Source organism: Astatotilapia calliptera, chromosome 22, assembly GCF_964374335.1.
Source record: "Astatotilapia calliptera chromosome 22, fAstCal68.1, whole genome shotgun sequence".
Lineage (NCBI taxonomy): Eukaryota > Metazoa > Chordata > Actinopteri > Cichliformes > Cichlidae > Astatotilapia > Astatotilapia calliptera.
This window is the reverse complement of record NC_137442.1, coordinates 8,475,461-8,490,784: the sequence shown is the minus strand read 5'-3', so window position 1 is coordinate 8,490,784 and position 15,324 is coordinate 8,475,461. Positions and strand designations below refer to the sequence as shown.

The 15,324-nt window shown below is 39.2% G+C and overlaps 1 protein-coding gene across 1 annotated transcript in view; it reads right to left on the bottom strand.

The window, feature by feature from the left end:
• Positions 1-15,324, bottom strand: part of nudcd1 (NudC domain containing 1) — a 56,444-nt gene that overhangs the window by 10,307 nt on the left and 30,813 nt on the right. The window contains exons 7-9 of the mRNA XM_026156004.2: positions 13,615-13,759; positions 11,324-11,449; positions 2,283-2,442 (exon numbers count right to left, since the gene is read on the bottom strand). Coding sequence (XP_026011789.1) covers positions 2,283-2,442; positions 11,324-11,449; positions 13,615-13,759 — 431 coding nt within the window. The remainder of the gene's footprint in view (positions 1-2,282; positions 2,443-11,323; positions 11,450-13,614; positions 13,760-15,324) is intronic.

Below are 15,324 nucleotides of genomic sequence, written 5' to 3'. Positions count from 1 at the left end.
AAACTACAAATGCTGGGACCTGTTTGCCTTCAGTTTCAAAGAATTTGTCTTTTTTCTGCTTTGAACCTAATATTTGTAAAACCAGGTTCAATTTGTACTTCCTGTCATCAACACCACTTTGTGTAAACTGAATAGTAAACAATTTATTAGGACCCAGCAAAGAATTTTATTTTGAATAACTTATCAGTTGTTGTTTTTTTTCAGTGTCTGATCAAGGTAGAAAAATAGTTCCAAGACAACAGTTCAAGGTTTCACTTCTTAAATGTAGCCAGGGCACTGTTGTTAGACTTCCTAGTAAGAGAAAGTCTGAGTTTAAAACTTGTTTCTGTTATCTCTTTATCGATTTGAAAAAAATTTAATGAACCAAACCTTCATAAAAGAAAAAAAAAAACACTTCAGTGGTGACTCAAACTGGTGATGTCCAGCTTTCGGGCCCATACTTTTCCTATAGAGCTGACTTGGTTTAAGATGCTGACACCGAGGAATAGGAGGGGATGGCTTTAACAGTCTAATGCAGGGGTCAGCAACCTTTAACACCCAAAGAGCCATTTGGACCCGGTTTCCACGCAAAAGAAAACACTGGGAGCCGCAAATACTTTTTGACATCTAAAATGAAGATAACACTGTATATATTGTTTTTTACCTTTATGCTTTGTGTGAACAACTAAGGTGTGTTGCTTATGAAATCCATGAAGTGCTATTTTATTTATGTAATTAACACATGTTGAACTCTTAAAGAAATATAACAAAAGGAAAAACACCCAGCTGAACTAAAAGGATCCATGTAGCAACAAAAACTGTTGTGCGCCGCCATCCCTATATCGCCTTTGGGCTTTTGGAGCCTTGACCTGACTTTTAAAAAAAATAATTGGAAAAAAAGCACTATGCTGCTACAAAATGAAAAATAGATATTTGCAAAAATCTGCCTTTGTGACCAGTTTTGATCCTGGAGATGATCTCAGGGTTTCAACCATCTTCACTAATGCTGGAAGCCCACTGGGGGAAGCCGCTGGACCAAACTGTGACTACAGCACATTTCAGAGGCAGATCTTTGCTCCTCTAACAATATGTTCCGAGCCTTATTTTTCTTTTTTGAGCAGATGAGGCAGGCAGAAAGTCAAACAGAGGAAAAAGCTTTGAATATCCAGTCAATTCTCAAACTACAAACACTTTTAAATGGCTAAAAAGGATGGGCACCAGTACAGTTTACTGATTGACCAGGTGCCCGTATGCCTTACGGCCCAAAAGCAGTGGCTGAAGTTCGAGTCCGACCTGCTGTCCCTTGCTGCATGTCTTTAACTGCTCTCTTTGCCCAAAATTAAAATAATAAAAAAAAAGGTTAACAGGAAACTTTGTAGCAGAGGCAATGTAACAGACCTGAGTCCAGGGGGGCATAAATTAGGTTTCACTTTTGACTGAGACTGCAGATTTGTACACTGGCAGCTAAAAGCCTCAAATCCTACCACATCTTATTGGATTCCTTTACAGTGACTGGGGAATCAATGACAGATCTCAGAACTCATTTTTAGCCAATTCGCTTTATGACATTGTTTATAGTCATGCTGGAAGCCCCCAGACTGAGGCCATAAAGGGATGCAGCTGGTTAGCGACAGCACTCAGATAGGCTGTGGCTGGTGTTCAGTGTGACAAGAAAAGTTTCCACGCCATCACAGACCTACTGACACCAGCAGTCTGGACTGCTGAGACAAGGAAGGCTGGTTCAGAAAGGATTCATGCTGTCGAGGGGAAGTGACTACCATCTGCAGTCTGGGACAGAAATTCAGAATTACCAGATCAGGATGCGTTCTCTCCAGTATTTGTACAGTTTCTATGAGTCTGTGCTTCCTGTGGCCACAAATTTCTATTGTTTGCCAACAAGAATTGAGGTCTTCTTCTGCTTGCTTGGCCCATCTGTCTCCAGACTTCAGATCGGCACAGATGAAGAGCTTTCCTCTCATCTTCTCATCAACAAAGCATTCCTTTCAGCAGAACTGCCCCTTATATAATCCCACGTTAGCTCTACAGACTGTTGTGGCAAACAACAAATGAGCATTTTGGATCAGACCAGCCTGTCTACTACCAACAACCATGAGAGAACAGATGAGATTTACCTTCATTCAGATGTCTGATGTGAACATTAACCCCTGACCTTCATCTGCATTTTATGCATTACACTGTAGCCTCATAGGATAATTGTACAGGTGTTCCTTATGTGTTTGGGTTTAGTGGGTCTATAATTGAGGGAAATTCACAGAGTAAGTGTTGCAACTTTAAACTCTTACCCAAAGCATTGAATGTGGCGATGTGCTCCCACATGTTACCGGGTTGATCAGGACGAGGCTGCCAAACGAGAGCGTCCACGTCATGTCGGAGGCAGAGGCACGGCATTTCGGATGGGTTCGCGTCAACCGTGAACAGGTACTGGTGACTCCCTAGATTCACCTGGAGACACACAAACATGAGGGTTTTATGTTGATGTCCCGAGGTTGTAGAGGTTCAGCAGCAAAGACAAAGGTGGTGATGGACTCGTGAAGTACTGTGATTTTTTAGTTGTACGAGGTGATTTCTTTCTGATCTCCTCCACTGCACGATGCAGATAAAACAAAACATGAAATGCTATTCCCTGTATTTTGCATCTTAACCTGAGTTCAGCAGGTTTGTTTGTATTTGCCTCATACTAAATTCTGATTAATGTGCTTGTCCTAACTCTGTGTGGTTTGCTGCTATTCTGTTCCAACTCCATTTGTTCTGGAGAGAAAACGACTGTTGTTATGACATAACTCCTTTTCGGCATCTGACTGTTCACACTGATTCCTCACTTGATGAAAACTGCCAACTTGTCTCAGAGGCTGTCAGGCGGCGTTGTCCTCCCCATCTCAATACACTTTTGACAAGCATTCAAAACGCTGCATAAACCAGCTCATAAGCTGGTGGATGATTGTAGCAAACAATGAAGAGCCATTTAGGAAGCCGTCATCTCTCCTCTCTAAAACTCATTTTCTTGCCAGTTGTGGTTGACTTGGAGTGTGAGGCTTTGGTACAGCCTCTGTGTGTGTTTATGTGGGGGAGGTGACTGATAACGATGCCACTGCCTGCCCTGTGACATGACTAGTGAATACGAAACAAACAGTGGAAATACAAATAAGTGTACCAAATTAAATTGACTTAAATCACAAGTTTGTGAGCTGCCAGAGGAGGACGAGTGCAGGTTTCATTAATTTGAAGGTTACTGCATGTGATCTCATTGATTAGTTCTCCCTCTCCCTATAAACCATTTAATGTTACTACCATGGATCTTGTAGTAAGTAAGCAGTCAGCGTGACTACATCTGATGAAAGACTTCAACAGGGAGTCAGAGGAACAATGACCTATTCAGGCCTAGACATATAAAAAAGAAAGCCTGTGATAAGATACTGAGTAATCTCTGCTATAAAACAGTACCACTGCATACCAATACATGCTTCACATTTGAAAACATCACCGTTAAACGCAGTTTCAGCTGTATTAAACTATAAAAGTGACAATTAGCACTACATTGGCTCAATACTGGCTCTGCTGACTAATACTGACATACCAACATCCAGGGTTTCTGCATACAAATTACATGCCTGGTAGGATCACTACCACCTGTGGCTTTTAATATATGAATCAAAGAAACATTTTTTAGACCAGAGTTAGAAGTTAGCTAATGGTAAGTCCTTAAAAAATTAATCACATAACCACACACTGTAAGGTTTATGCAACAGCTGCCATAAATTAACAGTACTGGTAATTATCAAAAATTAAGTTCTGTTTCTGTAGCTCTTTGATTGAAATTACTTTTTTGTAACTAAAATATAATTATTGTTATTATCCATGAATTTCAAATAGCACATTATTTTTTCATTCAGATGCCAAATTACAGACATTTACTTGCATCCCAGAACATAAAAATTAGTCCCAGTGGTTTAACATGCTTGACTGATTTCTAGGGACCCGAATAAAATTTGGGTTTAAAAATGTGAACTCAGTTTGCTATTTGCCTAATAAATAGCATCATTTTTTTTAAAAAGATTTTTAAAAATCTGTTTTCTTGTTTTTTATTACATGTGGTCTCATACATTTGTTAAGCACTGTAGGCGAACCTGTTTTTGCCTGTTCTTAGCATGATTATTGTACATAAAACTACCTACGTGTGGATGAGGTAAATAAAACTATTTTCAGAATACTAATATTCTGCTGCTTGTTTCCAGGAAAGGAAAAAAACAAAAAACAGAAAAACAATCTTAAGCCTTTTATTGCATTATTTTCACAAACACCTTTCTCTGCAGGGGGTTCAGGTCTCACCTTACAAGCTGTGGCAATTTAAACCCAGACAAAAAGTAAACAGAGTGACACTAAAAAGATTATAGAAATAGTGATTGTATTAGTATTGTATTGTATTTTGTATTGTATTCTACTTTAGCTTCTTCACAAAGCCTTTATTGAATAAGAAGGATTTAACTGAAGGGAGCAGTGGATTATCCTTCTGAATCCAGAATTCCTGCTAATTCCTGTATTAGCTTCAACACGGAGATACAATATTCACAACTGAGAGTGATAAAAAAAAATGTAAAAGAACAGGCGGAGCTCTTAAAGAAACAGAGGACTTTTGTCTGTCAGTAGGAAAGGTTCAATCTAATGCAGCAACAGTATAGGAAAGAATAAGGTGAATGTCTCACTGTCTCATCTTTTCTTCCTTCATCTTACGTCAGTTTTCCTGCATCTCCACAGAACGTGCACATAAGAAAATGCATTTAAAAAAGGCATTAAGGCCACTGAATATGATTAAGAACCGGGGGTGGTTAAGTTGCCACAATACATACTGCTTAAATGGACCTAAAGAGAAGTGCTTTATGCATTCAGATCGTTTTTGTTTGAGATGCTCTTTGGAAAGGAGAAGTTTATATAGAATATATACAAGTATTCCAAGGCACTTACTTTCAAACGACATTTAAAATGCATTAGTTTTCATGTGTAATCTAAAAGAAACAACCTCCCTGATGAAGGCTTATAAACTGAACTTGGCATTTTTTAAGTTAAACATAACTTTAAAAAAAATGGCCTGTGTATTGCTACAGTGGAAATTCCTCAAAAAGACACACTCTCCATTTTTATTGTTCTGATCAGTTTGAAGTGAGCAGGGTTCAGCTGATGTCATGCATGTATGCACCAATCAGGATCTTATGAATGAAAACACAATGAAAAATGTGTCTTCAATAAAATAAATTAATAAAAAAAAACGGATGACTTCTTTAATTATTCTTTATTTCTAGGCTGAGGTATTACCCTTTCATTTCATCATGATGTCACCATAGCTCTGTGAAAAGCCTTCAGTTGATCCAAAACACTGGGACTACAAAATCATATTTCTCCATTTAAGCATCTCTTCACTAACTTTTTGTAAAATCCAGAATACAAAATAAAACCCTTCTCCCTTAATGACCAAGCTCCATCATATCTTAAATATCTCATAGCACCATATTATGGCAACAGAGCAGAACTTAGCCTTCAACTATCGGGCTCCTCCTCTGTAGAATCAGCTAGTTCGCCTTCCTGCAATGTCAACAAATGCCATTTTTGTCACATCTGCAAGCATAACTCAGTTACACAGCAGGCCTCCTTTTGTGTCACTCCCAATTCTTGACTGTCAATCCCAACTTCCCATCAAGAGAGATGATTTTACTCCAAATCATGATCCAAGTATTTATTGCCTACATTTAGTGTGAAACAAAACAAATGAAAAAGAAGCAAAAAAGCAAACCACGGTCTCCTGCTCGATATACATGCTACTTAAGACTAAAATGTTATCTCTTATAAGCAAATACCGCTGATGCCAGTGCATCAAAGGCACTGATCCCAAAGGAAACCTTATGCATACTGGGGAGATGCAGGTGGCATCTGAAAACATCACATTATATTATGTACCAGGATTAGAACATGTTGGTGGAAGCACTATTTGGCATTAACATTTGGTCTTCTCTTTACAGCACCTCATACTTTTTCCTCTTTGTTCTTTTTTACCTGAACCATAACTGTACATAGAGGTAGTGCAGGTACTGTATCTTTTGGATGCAGAGCAACATGTTTTTGTTCTGCAGTCACTCGCGCCTACAACCTGCCCAGTGTGGGTTTGTCATTGCACAATACTCATCTATTCATTCTGCTCTCTTTTCACTCCAAATAGTCGACAGCCACCCACCCTGTGGTTGGTTCTGTCAGAGATTTCATCCAGAAACCAATCCAAGCCTTTTTCCTCACACATACTGCTGCTTCCTTAACCCTTTGAGGTCTCAATTGTCACCGTGATGACATCAACCCTAAACATAGGCAATCAAAATATGTAATTTTAGCTTTAATTTAATTGCTCTCCCAAGTTTTGGTTATTCTTAAGGTTGAAAACATCCAGTTCAGAGACCTTTGATCTGTATCTCAGTGCTCAATCACTGCTTTTAACGTCAAGAGAAAGACCATGACATGGTTAAAAAGCTGCGTAAATAAGCCAGTCTGTGAGTTAAGACATTTTTAGGTATATTATATAGCGGTTGCATAATATATGCACAATGCAAGGTACTGCCACTGAAGCCTGTATAGAAAAGTACTTAATAATTACTCATACCTGCTAACATTTTCAAAAAAAGCAAAAAAAACCTGTCAGTAAAAGCTGTTTTATTTTTAATCAAATGGTTTATAGATGATGACAGGAAGTGGGAACTTGGTATTGCAGAAAAGGGGAAAAAATGCATCTGTATGCAGGGGCCAGATGTCTGTTATAACAGCTGAAATGCCAACTCCCTCTCATCACTGCTGCCGTCACGCTCTTAGAAGGCTGCTGCTCACTCGCCTTTACAGAGAGAGGACAAAGCGTTGTTTACTTACACTCTAATCAGCCCGAGACGCTCAATTTTATCTTTTAAAAACCATCCAAGTGTTTTGTTTGACAGCAAGGGAGCCAGCTGCACCAAAGGGCAGTCAAATATGACCTTCAGTTATAACCAGAGTGTAAAATCAAAGCCTTTTTTTAGGAAATTGCATATCATAAATGTGTGACTCTACCTCCACCTGAGGAGGCTGGGATGTCTCTCCCAGTGATTGTGCGTGTTTGTGTTGTAATACCCATTGATCAAACCCCCCCAAAAACAAACTGCAGTTCAGGGAAGCTCTTTGTGCTCTGCAATTGTCAGATGACTAGTTTGTAGAATCACACCTGTCCTGGTCGACAATGCAACACCTGAACAGATGCCAGCTTCACACCACATTTGTATCTTCACACTGAAATTAAGCACCTCTACACTGCCTCTCGGGCCAATTGAAATAAAAAAAAGTTAAGTTTTGTAGCTGTTTCACAGTGATTTCCTCGTTGCTGTAATGAAATACACGAAAATACAAGGTACACAGTCGTCCAATCTTGATTGTAAACCTTGAGAATGACACACCTGTCTTTCTGAGAGTGTTCCTAACTTGATTAGATGTTGTGAAGGTGTCTTTGTAAACTATTCCAGTGAACACCTACTATATACAAGTTCAATACTTGGAATCAGCTGAAGATATTTGCTGAATTTGTAACAAATAAAAAATGTGATAGTGTTTGGAAGAAAGAATTTTTACAAGTCTAACAAATTATAAATTAAACTGCACGACCAGTACCAGTCTAAATGAAAGGATTAGAAGGTCAGAACAATGTGAATTTCCCATTGTGTCTTAGATAAGACAGCTCTCTACTTTAATTATTTATTTATTGTTTGTAAATTATAAGTCATAACGGTTCTGGCAGAATTTGCTTAAAATTATTAAATTTAAGTTGCCTTTGATGTAATAGCTGAGGAACCAAGATAAAATATAATAAATAACAGTGCGGTAGTCTGTTTCACAATGTCATCATTGTTTTGTCTCATCATAAATGCAGTGCACTCGCTTTCTAATGAGAACTGGCTTCTGTCGCTCCTTAAAAGCCCATATTTGCACTTAGTGACTGTGATGTTGACTGCATTAGGAAGGGTTCACAGGCAGTCATGGCCAGGATGTTAACATATAGAAATTTGCAGAAATTTGCTCGTTTCTGAACATTTTAGCAATCTTATACTAACCCCAACAGGGTTAAACTGAGTTCCCTTCCAGACATAAAGTCATAACAGTATGACATTCAAAGGTCGGACTGTTCGTAATAACTCTACCTCATCCAAGCAGGAAATTGCTGGCAAATTTAACAGCAACAAAGAGCGTAGAAGAGCTCTGAACAGACGAAGCGCTGACAGACTGCCATCAACAAACAGAAAACTTTTTCACAAGAAAAAGCAAAACACCCATTCTCAGAACATTCAAATATATCTTATAACTTAAATGTCTGAAAACGTTTCAATCCAATTATCATTTTATGGTAACAAATGATATCATAAAATACTTTCTGATCCTGCTGCACAGCTTACATGATGCTGAGATAAGCACGGCTGCAAAATCCATTACAGGTGTCCAAAGTAGATGTGACTCAGCCTCCATCTGAGGAAAGCACACAAAAACCATTCTTCATCTTTTTCAGGTGGGATCAGAACCGCAGACAAACACACAGTCAAAGGTGGCAAATTAATAGGAGGAGCCCAAATTTTAAGCTAAAAGGCTTTCTGAAAAAGGTCAGGTATCCTAGTGGGCAGGCAGGCGGCTGAAGCATTAAGGTGGATAAAATGAGGTACGGAGCCAAAGAATGGAAAAGTAAGGCTTCCTGGATGAAATCCTGTACACAGACACGCTCACGCATCCATGTACACACACACACACACACAAACACACAGATTTAGCCTTCCTTCAAAAGACTGATGGAACAGAAACAACTACAATCAAACTTATTTAAGAGCTGCAGGTTGCCTGGTTGTACTATTTGCAGAGTAAATGAAGGGAGAAACATTAAAGGGCTTTTATTCCTATTTAGCCCTTCATCACAGTCTGAGCAGAAACACTGTACTGGACACTCACTAGTTGTTATTAGGCTTTCATTAAATAATGAAAGGCTTCAATTTTACAGAGTTTTTGTGACGGGGAATTTTTCATTATGAACACAGGAATTATTTTGCCCAAACGAAACACAGAAAAGTGAAAAGGGAACATCAGTGGCGGATGTACTGTGGTCTAATATTCACACATGAATAGAGCTTTTGCAATTGGCTATATACAGTATCCGGGCTGGTGGAAGACAAACATCCAGTTATGCTCCTTCAGAAGTGAGGTTGAAACTGCTGCTTTTACAAACACGTCATTGAGTGGAGTGTGCAATAGGATGTTGTTGGAGTTTTTTTTATAAATGTGAAAGCATACTTGGCATGTCCTTAAAATACAAATGCAAAACCCATTAAATCCTTTCTTTCCTTATCAACTGTGAATCAACTAAAATAGATGTTGTTCTAAAGAAACTGCAAACTGTGACGTCCGTTTTTCACCTTGGGGCGAATAATGGACAACAAAGACAAAGTTGCTAATTTCTCGTCATGCAAACTGAACGCATTCAAGAAGCAAAAAAAAATGCAAATAATATAGGGATGATATTTCAGTGTGCAGCTTTACAAACCTTCTGTTGGAAGAGTGCAGTAAAAACATTATTTAACACTTTGTATTTTTGCTTGTTTGGTGTGAGAGGAAATAAAAAGTCACTTATTTGTTACATTTGTTTAAAATGTAACAAATGTTACAAATGTTTAAAAAGGATAAAAAGTAGCCACAAAACTCGGTGACCCATGTGACTGATTTGCAACTGGTTGCTGGTAGTCCCGAGGCGAAATTAGTCCTAAAAAGGATGTAGTCCTGCACCGAAAACCTCCTTACAATTGTTTTGGTTGCTAGCAGATTCCCACGGATGACAATAGTTTGCATGAAAGACATCGACTCATCTAGAAACATCTAGTCTCCATCTACTCTCAGAGTGCTGGTGAACTTCAAAAATGCGATGCAAACTGTGAAGGGTGACCGTTCACTTTCAAAGTAAAAACTGTGCATTTCAAAATATGATGACTGCGGTCAGCGAGGCTCAACTTTTAATTTTAAGATCAACATTTGGTTTCTGGTTTGTTTTACACTTCAAATTTTAAATGGACTGGATCTTTCTTACCTTCTACTCTGCCTGAGCACTCAAAGCACTCCATACTTCAAGCTTTCTATAGATAAATGAAAAGAATTTCATCTCTTTTGTTTAACTATTATATACACAATCACACTTTCTAACTTTCCAAATAGAACTGATATGAAGACACATAGCAGCTGCCTCACTCAAGGTTAAAAAACATGAGACAGCAAGAAAAGAAAGACTTTTCTGGCATACACCATTATCCTTAAAAAACGCCTTACTAATATGCATTTTCCTATGTGGGTCCCATATGCTCGCTCCCTAAATTGGTACTAAGTGCTAATTAGTCAACACATCAACATACCACAGTGAGCATGGTAAACACTGCACCTGCTAAGTATACAGATTTTAGCCTTTAACTCAGTGCGCTTAAGTACAGCCAACAGCGAGACTGCATTTTGCAGCTTGGTGATTATATGAAAGTGTAATTCTTGTAACTAACATTATACATCCAGTCTGGCTTTTTGCTCAAAATGCTAATGCTAAAATTGATTCTCCCTAAAGACTGTCTGGGTTTTGACAAAAGGCGCCCTAGTGATCCAAAGTGTTTTATATTCAGTGGACAGATACCATCAATCTCTCTGGTGACAAGTCCACATCGTTGTCCATACAAAAGGAAAAAGTCAATATATGACTCAGCTGTGATCTGAACAACAATATAAAATCCCCTGAAACAACCAGAAAAAAATGACAGGAAAATGAAAGCAAAGATCTCAGACATCAGAAAGCAAATCTGCACTTTGATGCAGCACATGAGATCAGATCCATTTGTCAGCGATGCACAGTGCCTCTAACCACTTGACCACCCAACGTGGAGCCATGTTGCTCCTTGATGAATATATTGTGCACACACAGGTTTATAAGAATAGCCATCAGGTACAACGTTTCACCTTCTTACTATTCATATCACGAGGATGAGTGATGAAGTAGGTGTGCCTGTTCTTCTTCAGTGGGCCTTTGTGGTGCTCTCTGATCAAGTGCCTTGTTAAAGGGCAATGCCAACAACAGCTCATTCACCGGGGCAGACGCTGAATACAAACATGCTCACACAAAGCATCAGGTAGCTAACAGTGTGCTTGAAGGAAATAACGGATGGACAGAGGTGACAGCTGTCTGGAAATGTTAAATCTGAGGGCTCAGAATTGAAGAGCTGGAGACTCAAAGTGTTTACCGGTGAAGAAGAGAAAGGATACTCACCACCTGAGTGGGCTTGAGTGACTGCTCATCAAAGTGTGTGAGGCTAAAGCTGTCTTCAGGAAACCCATCGCAGTCCTCCAGCTCCTGAGAGTTACAAGGGGGCTTGTCCCTGTCAGGGTTTCCATTCTGGACAAAAAAAGAAAGCAAGACAGAGGCCATGGTTACACTTGCTTTGCATTTATTAACATGTAAAAGGCAGAGCTAGCACCAAGAGTCTCAAGTGGACCCAGACGATACTAACGAAGGGCGAGGATTAGAGAGGAGCTGCCTAAAAATGCTGATGAACAGGCAACTGTGAGCGACTCTTGAAAACTAGAGAGCTACGATGTGTACAAGTCGTCCAGAGGAAGAGGGCTCAGAGCAGCTGAAGAGGAAGGGAGCAGAGATGGGAGACCTTAGGGGAGGAGGGGATGTTAAAAGAAAGAAGAAATGTAAGAGAGGTCATGAGAAAACCTCCAAAGAAAGCAAAGCCAATATTTCAAACACATACTGCTGAGTGATTTAACCACACAGAGGGTCGGGTGAATATAAACTGCTTAAAGATTTTCCCACACCTTCTATACCAAGAAACCCTCTCTACCCATCTATTTTAATACGTATGCACTATATATATAAAACACAAGTATATAATATGTGGCAGTGTGACAAATCAGAGAAAAAGACAGCTTTAAAGGAAATTGATGTTTACAGGAGTATTGTTGTAACATGAGGAATAACTTACTTATCAGGAACATTAAAAAAAACACATCTCATTGATAACTTCCCAGTTATCCTTGAATAAGTTTAAGTTGTCATGAAACTCCACTTTTACCATTACGATGGTTTAAAAAAACCTATAATATCTTTATATTTCAATCATATAGTATAGCAGTAAAACCATTTTTGTATTTCTGTAATCTGCCAGTATAGTACATGCAAACTCTTCAGTTGAAATTATATTTTTAATGCCTAAAATATAATAATGTAATTAATAATTACATTTTGCACAGCCTCCATCTTGGATCATGCTAGCTGTGGTAAACTTCTGCCTCTATGGATCTGGTAAATGTGCTGCCATGATTGGAGCCTCTTTGCTGTCTTTTAACCTGGCCTTTTCTAGCCACTGGTAGAATGTTCGATCGGGGCTCAAGAGTTGGGAGTTCGCCTTGTAATCGGAAGGTTGCCGGTTCGAGCCCCAGCTTGGACAGTCTCGGTCGTTGTGTCCTTGGGCAAGACACTTCACCCGTTGCCTACTGGTGGTGGTCAGAGGGCCCGGTGGCGCCAGTGTCTGGCAGCCTCGCCTCTGTCAGTGCGCCCCAGGGTGGCTGTGGCTACAATGTAGCTTGCCATCACCAGTGTGTGAATGGGTGTGTGAATGGGTGGATGACTGGATATGTAAAGCGCTTTGGGGTCCTTAGGGACTAGTAAAGCGCTATATAAATACAGGCCATTTACCATTTCATGTCACCCACCTCCTCCACCTGTGGATGGTAAATCATCTCTAACACTCACTCACTCAACACTGGAGACGTCCAGGCATTGTGAGGAATTTTCCTGTCTTAACATCAGTATTACTCCAGCTGGGTTTCTGATGACCAATAGTGTGCATGTACTGATAGTTTGGATCTTATTCCTGCCAACTGGCTTTTCAGCGCCTGTTTTAACTTCTGAAAGGTATTTGGCTGAATCTTCATCATGGTGCCTGTTGGCCTGTGGTATACCCATGTCAACATGAACCAAGATCTCTAAAGAATATTTCCAGCAGCTTAATAAATCTATGGCTCTTTAATAACATCATATCCAATAAGCTCTATGTCACAGATATTTTAAGTCTAATTCTTCTTGCTCGTGGGATGGAGGGATTTTGTTTTACTTCAATGCAATTCTGCAATGTCAACTTTGAATTAAAAGTATATAAAAATACAAAGTTTCTTTCATACTTTGTATTCTAAGGAGCTTGGAAAGAAAAATGACTGGACTTCTTTACATTTTTTGAGGATGTTTCACCTCTCATCAGAGAAGCTTCTTCAGTTCATTCATTCATTTTCATATGTATGTGTTTCATACCACCACTCCCGTCTTTAATTTTAATTTGCTGTCATTAAAAATATACATAATAAAAATATACAGAAACTGGACAGGATGGGGCTAGTCATTTAGAAATTCTAAATGACTAGCCCCATCCCCCCCCTAACCCTAACCCTGCCCCATCCCAATATTCTAAATTAGAATATTGGTTGTACAGATAAAAGATGTTTCTCATTATATTTAGCACTGGATTTAATCAGTGTAATGTGAAGAGTGAGCCTCACCAAGTCTTCAGAGGTAAGGTGAGTCAGTCTTTCATGAATGAGGGCGGCCTGCTCATCACTCATCACATACTCCCCTCTCTTGTCGCCCATCACCAGCTCCGGCCACATGGGCCCCTCACCACGCTTCTGCAGGGTCACCTCCAGGCTGGGGACAGAGTCGGAGAATACAAAATTACAAATCATACATGTATTACTCATTAGCAAAAGGGCTGTCGATGAAATAGCATTACATTTAAGCACATAATGTGCAAACAGGCAGCTTCAGAAAGCTCACTAAGCGATTTTCTAAATTACACAAGATGGTTTAAGCTGCAAGTTCTTCTTCCACAATTTAAGAAACTATCTGAGAGCCTGCAGAGTATTTATAGTACTTTGGATGAAAATGATGCAATCAATGAGTAAACATCCAATCAGTAGCAGCTTAATAGGCTAATTTCCAGTGATGATGACAAAGGTCATAGAAAGGCTTGGAAAGATTGAGACGGGCAGAAACAGTTTTGACATGAATCGTCTTTCTCTGAAGCAAGAAGTGTCTGAGGCTGTGCTACAGAATACATCAAGGAGAAAAACTGGAATGTTACCAACTCCTATCCTAATATCATTAAGAAGCTGCAGTATTACTTCTCGTAAAAAGATCGTCTCTGTCCTTTCAATGGAATGACTGAAATTAAGACTAAATTTACAATAAATCAAAATAACTGCAACATCATAAAGCCTTAGTTTGAGGTGTATTTTGAGTTTTTTGAAATAATTAATCCAGGAACTCAATTAATGCAATTTAATTCATGTGGTGGGAATTTCCAGCTTTGGGTGAGTTGTCCGGCTGCTCTCATTTGCTACTTTTCTTACACGATTTCAAGCTGAATATTTTAGAGATTTATTTCAAACTTTTGACAAGACTAGATAGAAAATGAGTGGCAGATTGATCAGGATCAATAATAAACAATAGCTGGGCCACTTCTCCAATATGTTTGACAAAGCTTAAATGTTTACTATCAAATTCAAACAAAAAGCTTGTAACTCTAGCAGCTAATGTATTAAAATCAAATGCAGCACAAATTGTTTCTGCATACTTATTTATTACTAAGAATAAAATAAACATTTCGGTTTCAATTTTGTCCATTTACACTTAAAATCTATAATAAACACCTTAATAAAGGAAATTATTATTTAAAAATCGGGCAGCATCGTGGAGCGGTGATTAGCACTGTTGCCTAACAGCAAGAAGGTCCTGAGTTCGACTTCACCACCTGGCCGGAGCCTTTCTGTATGGAGTTTGCATGTTCTCCCCATATTTGCGTTGGTTCTCTCTGGGTACTCCGGCTTCCTCCCACAGTCCAGTGACATGCACATGCGTGGGTTGAGGTTAACTGATCATTCTAAATTGCCCATAGGTGTGAATGGTTGTCGGTCTCTATGTGTTAGCCCTGTGATACCCTGCGGGCGATAATAGACGGATGGCTCTTTTCAAAACTGCATTTTATATTTACTTGTGTTATCTGGGGTGGCTGTAGCTCAGGAGGTAGAGCAGATCATCTACTGGTCGGAGGTTTGTGGTTCTATCCCTGGCTCCTCCAGTCTGCATGTCAAGTATCCTTGGGCAAGATACTAACCCTAATCCTAAACCCTAATCGATGATTGGGTGAATGTGGTATGTTGTATAGGGCGCTTTGAGTACTCCGGGAGAGTAGAAAAGTGCTATATAGGAAT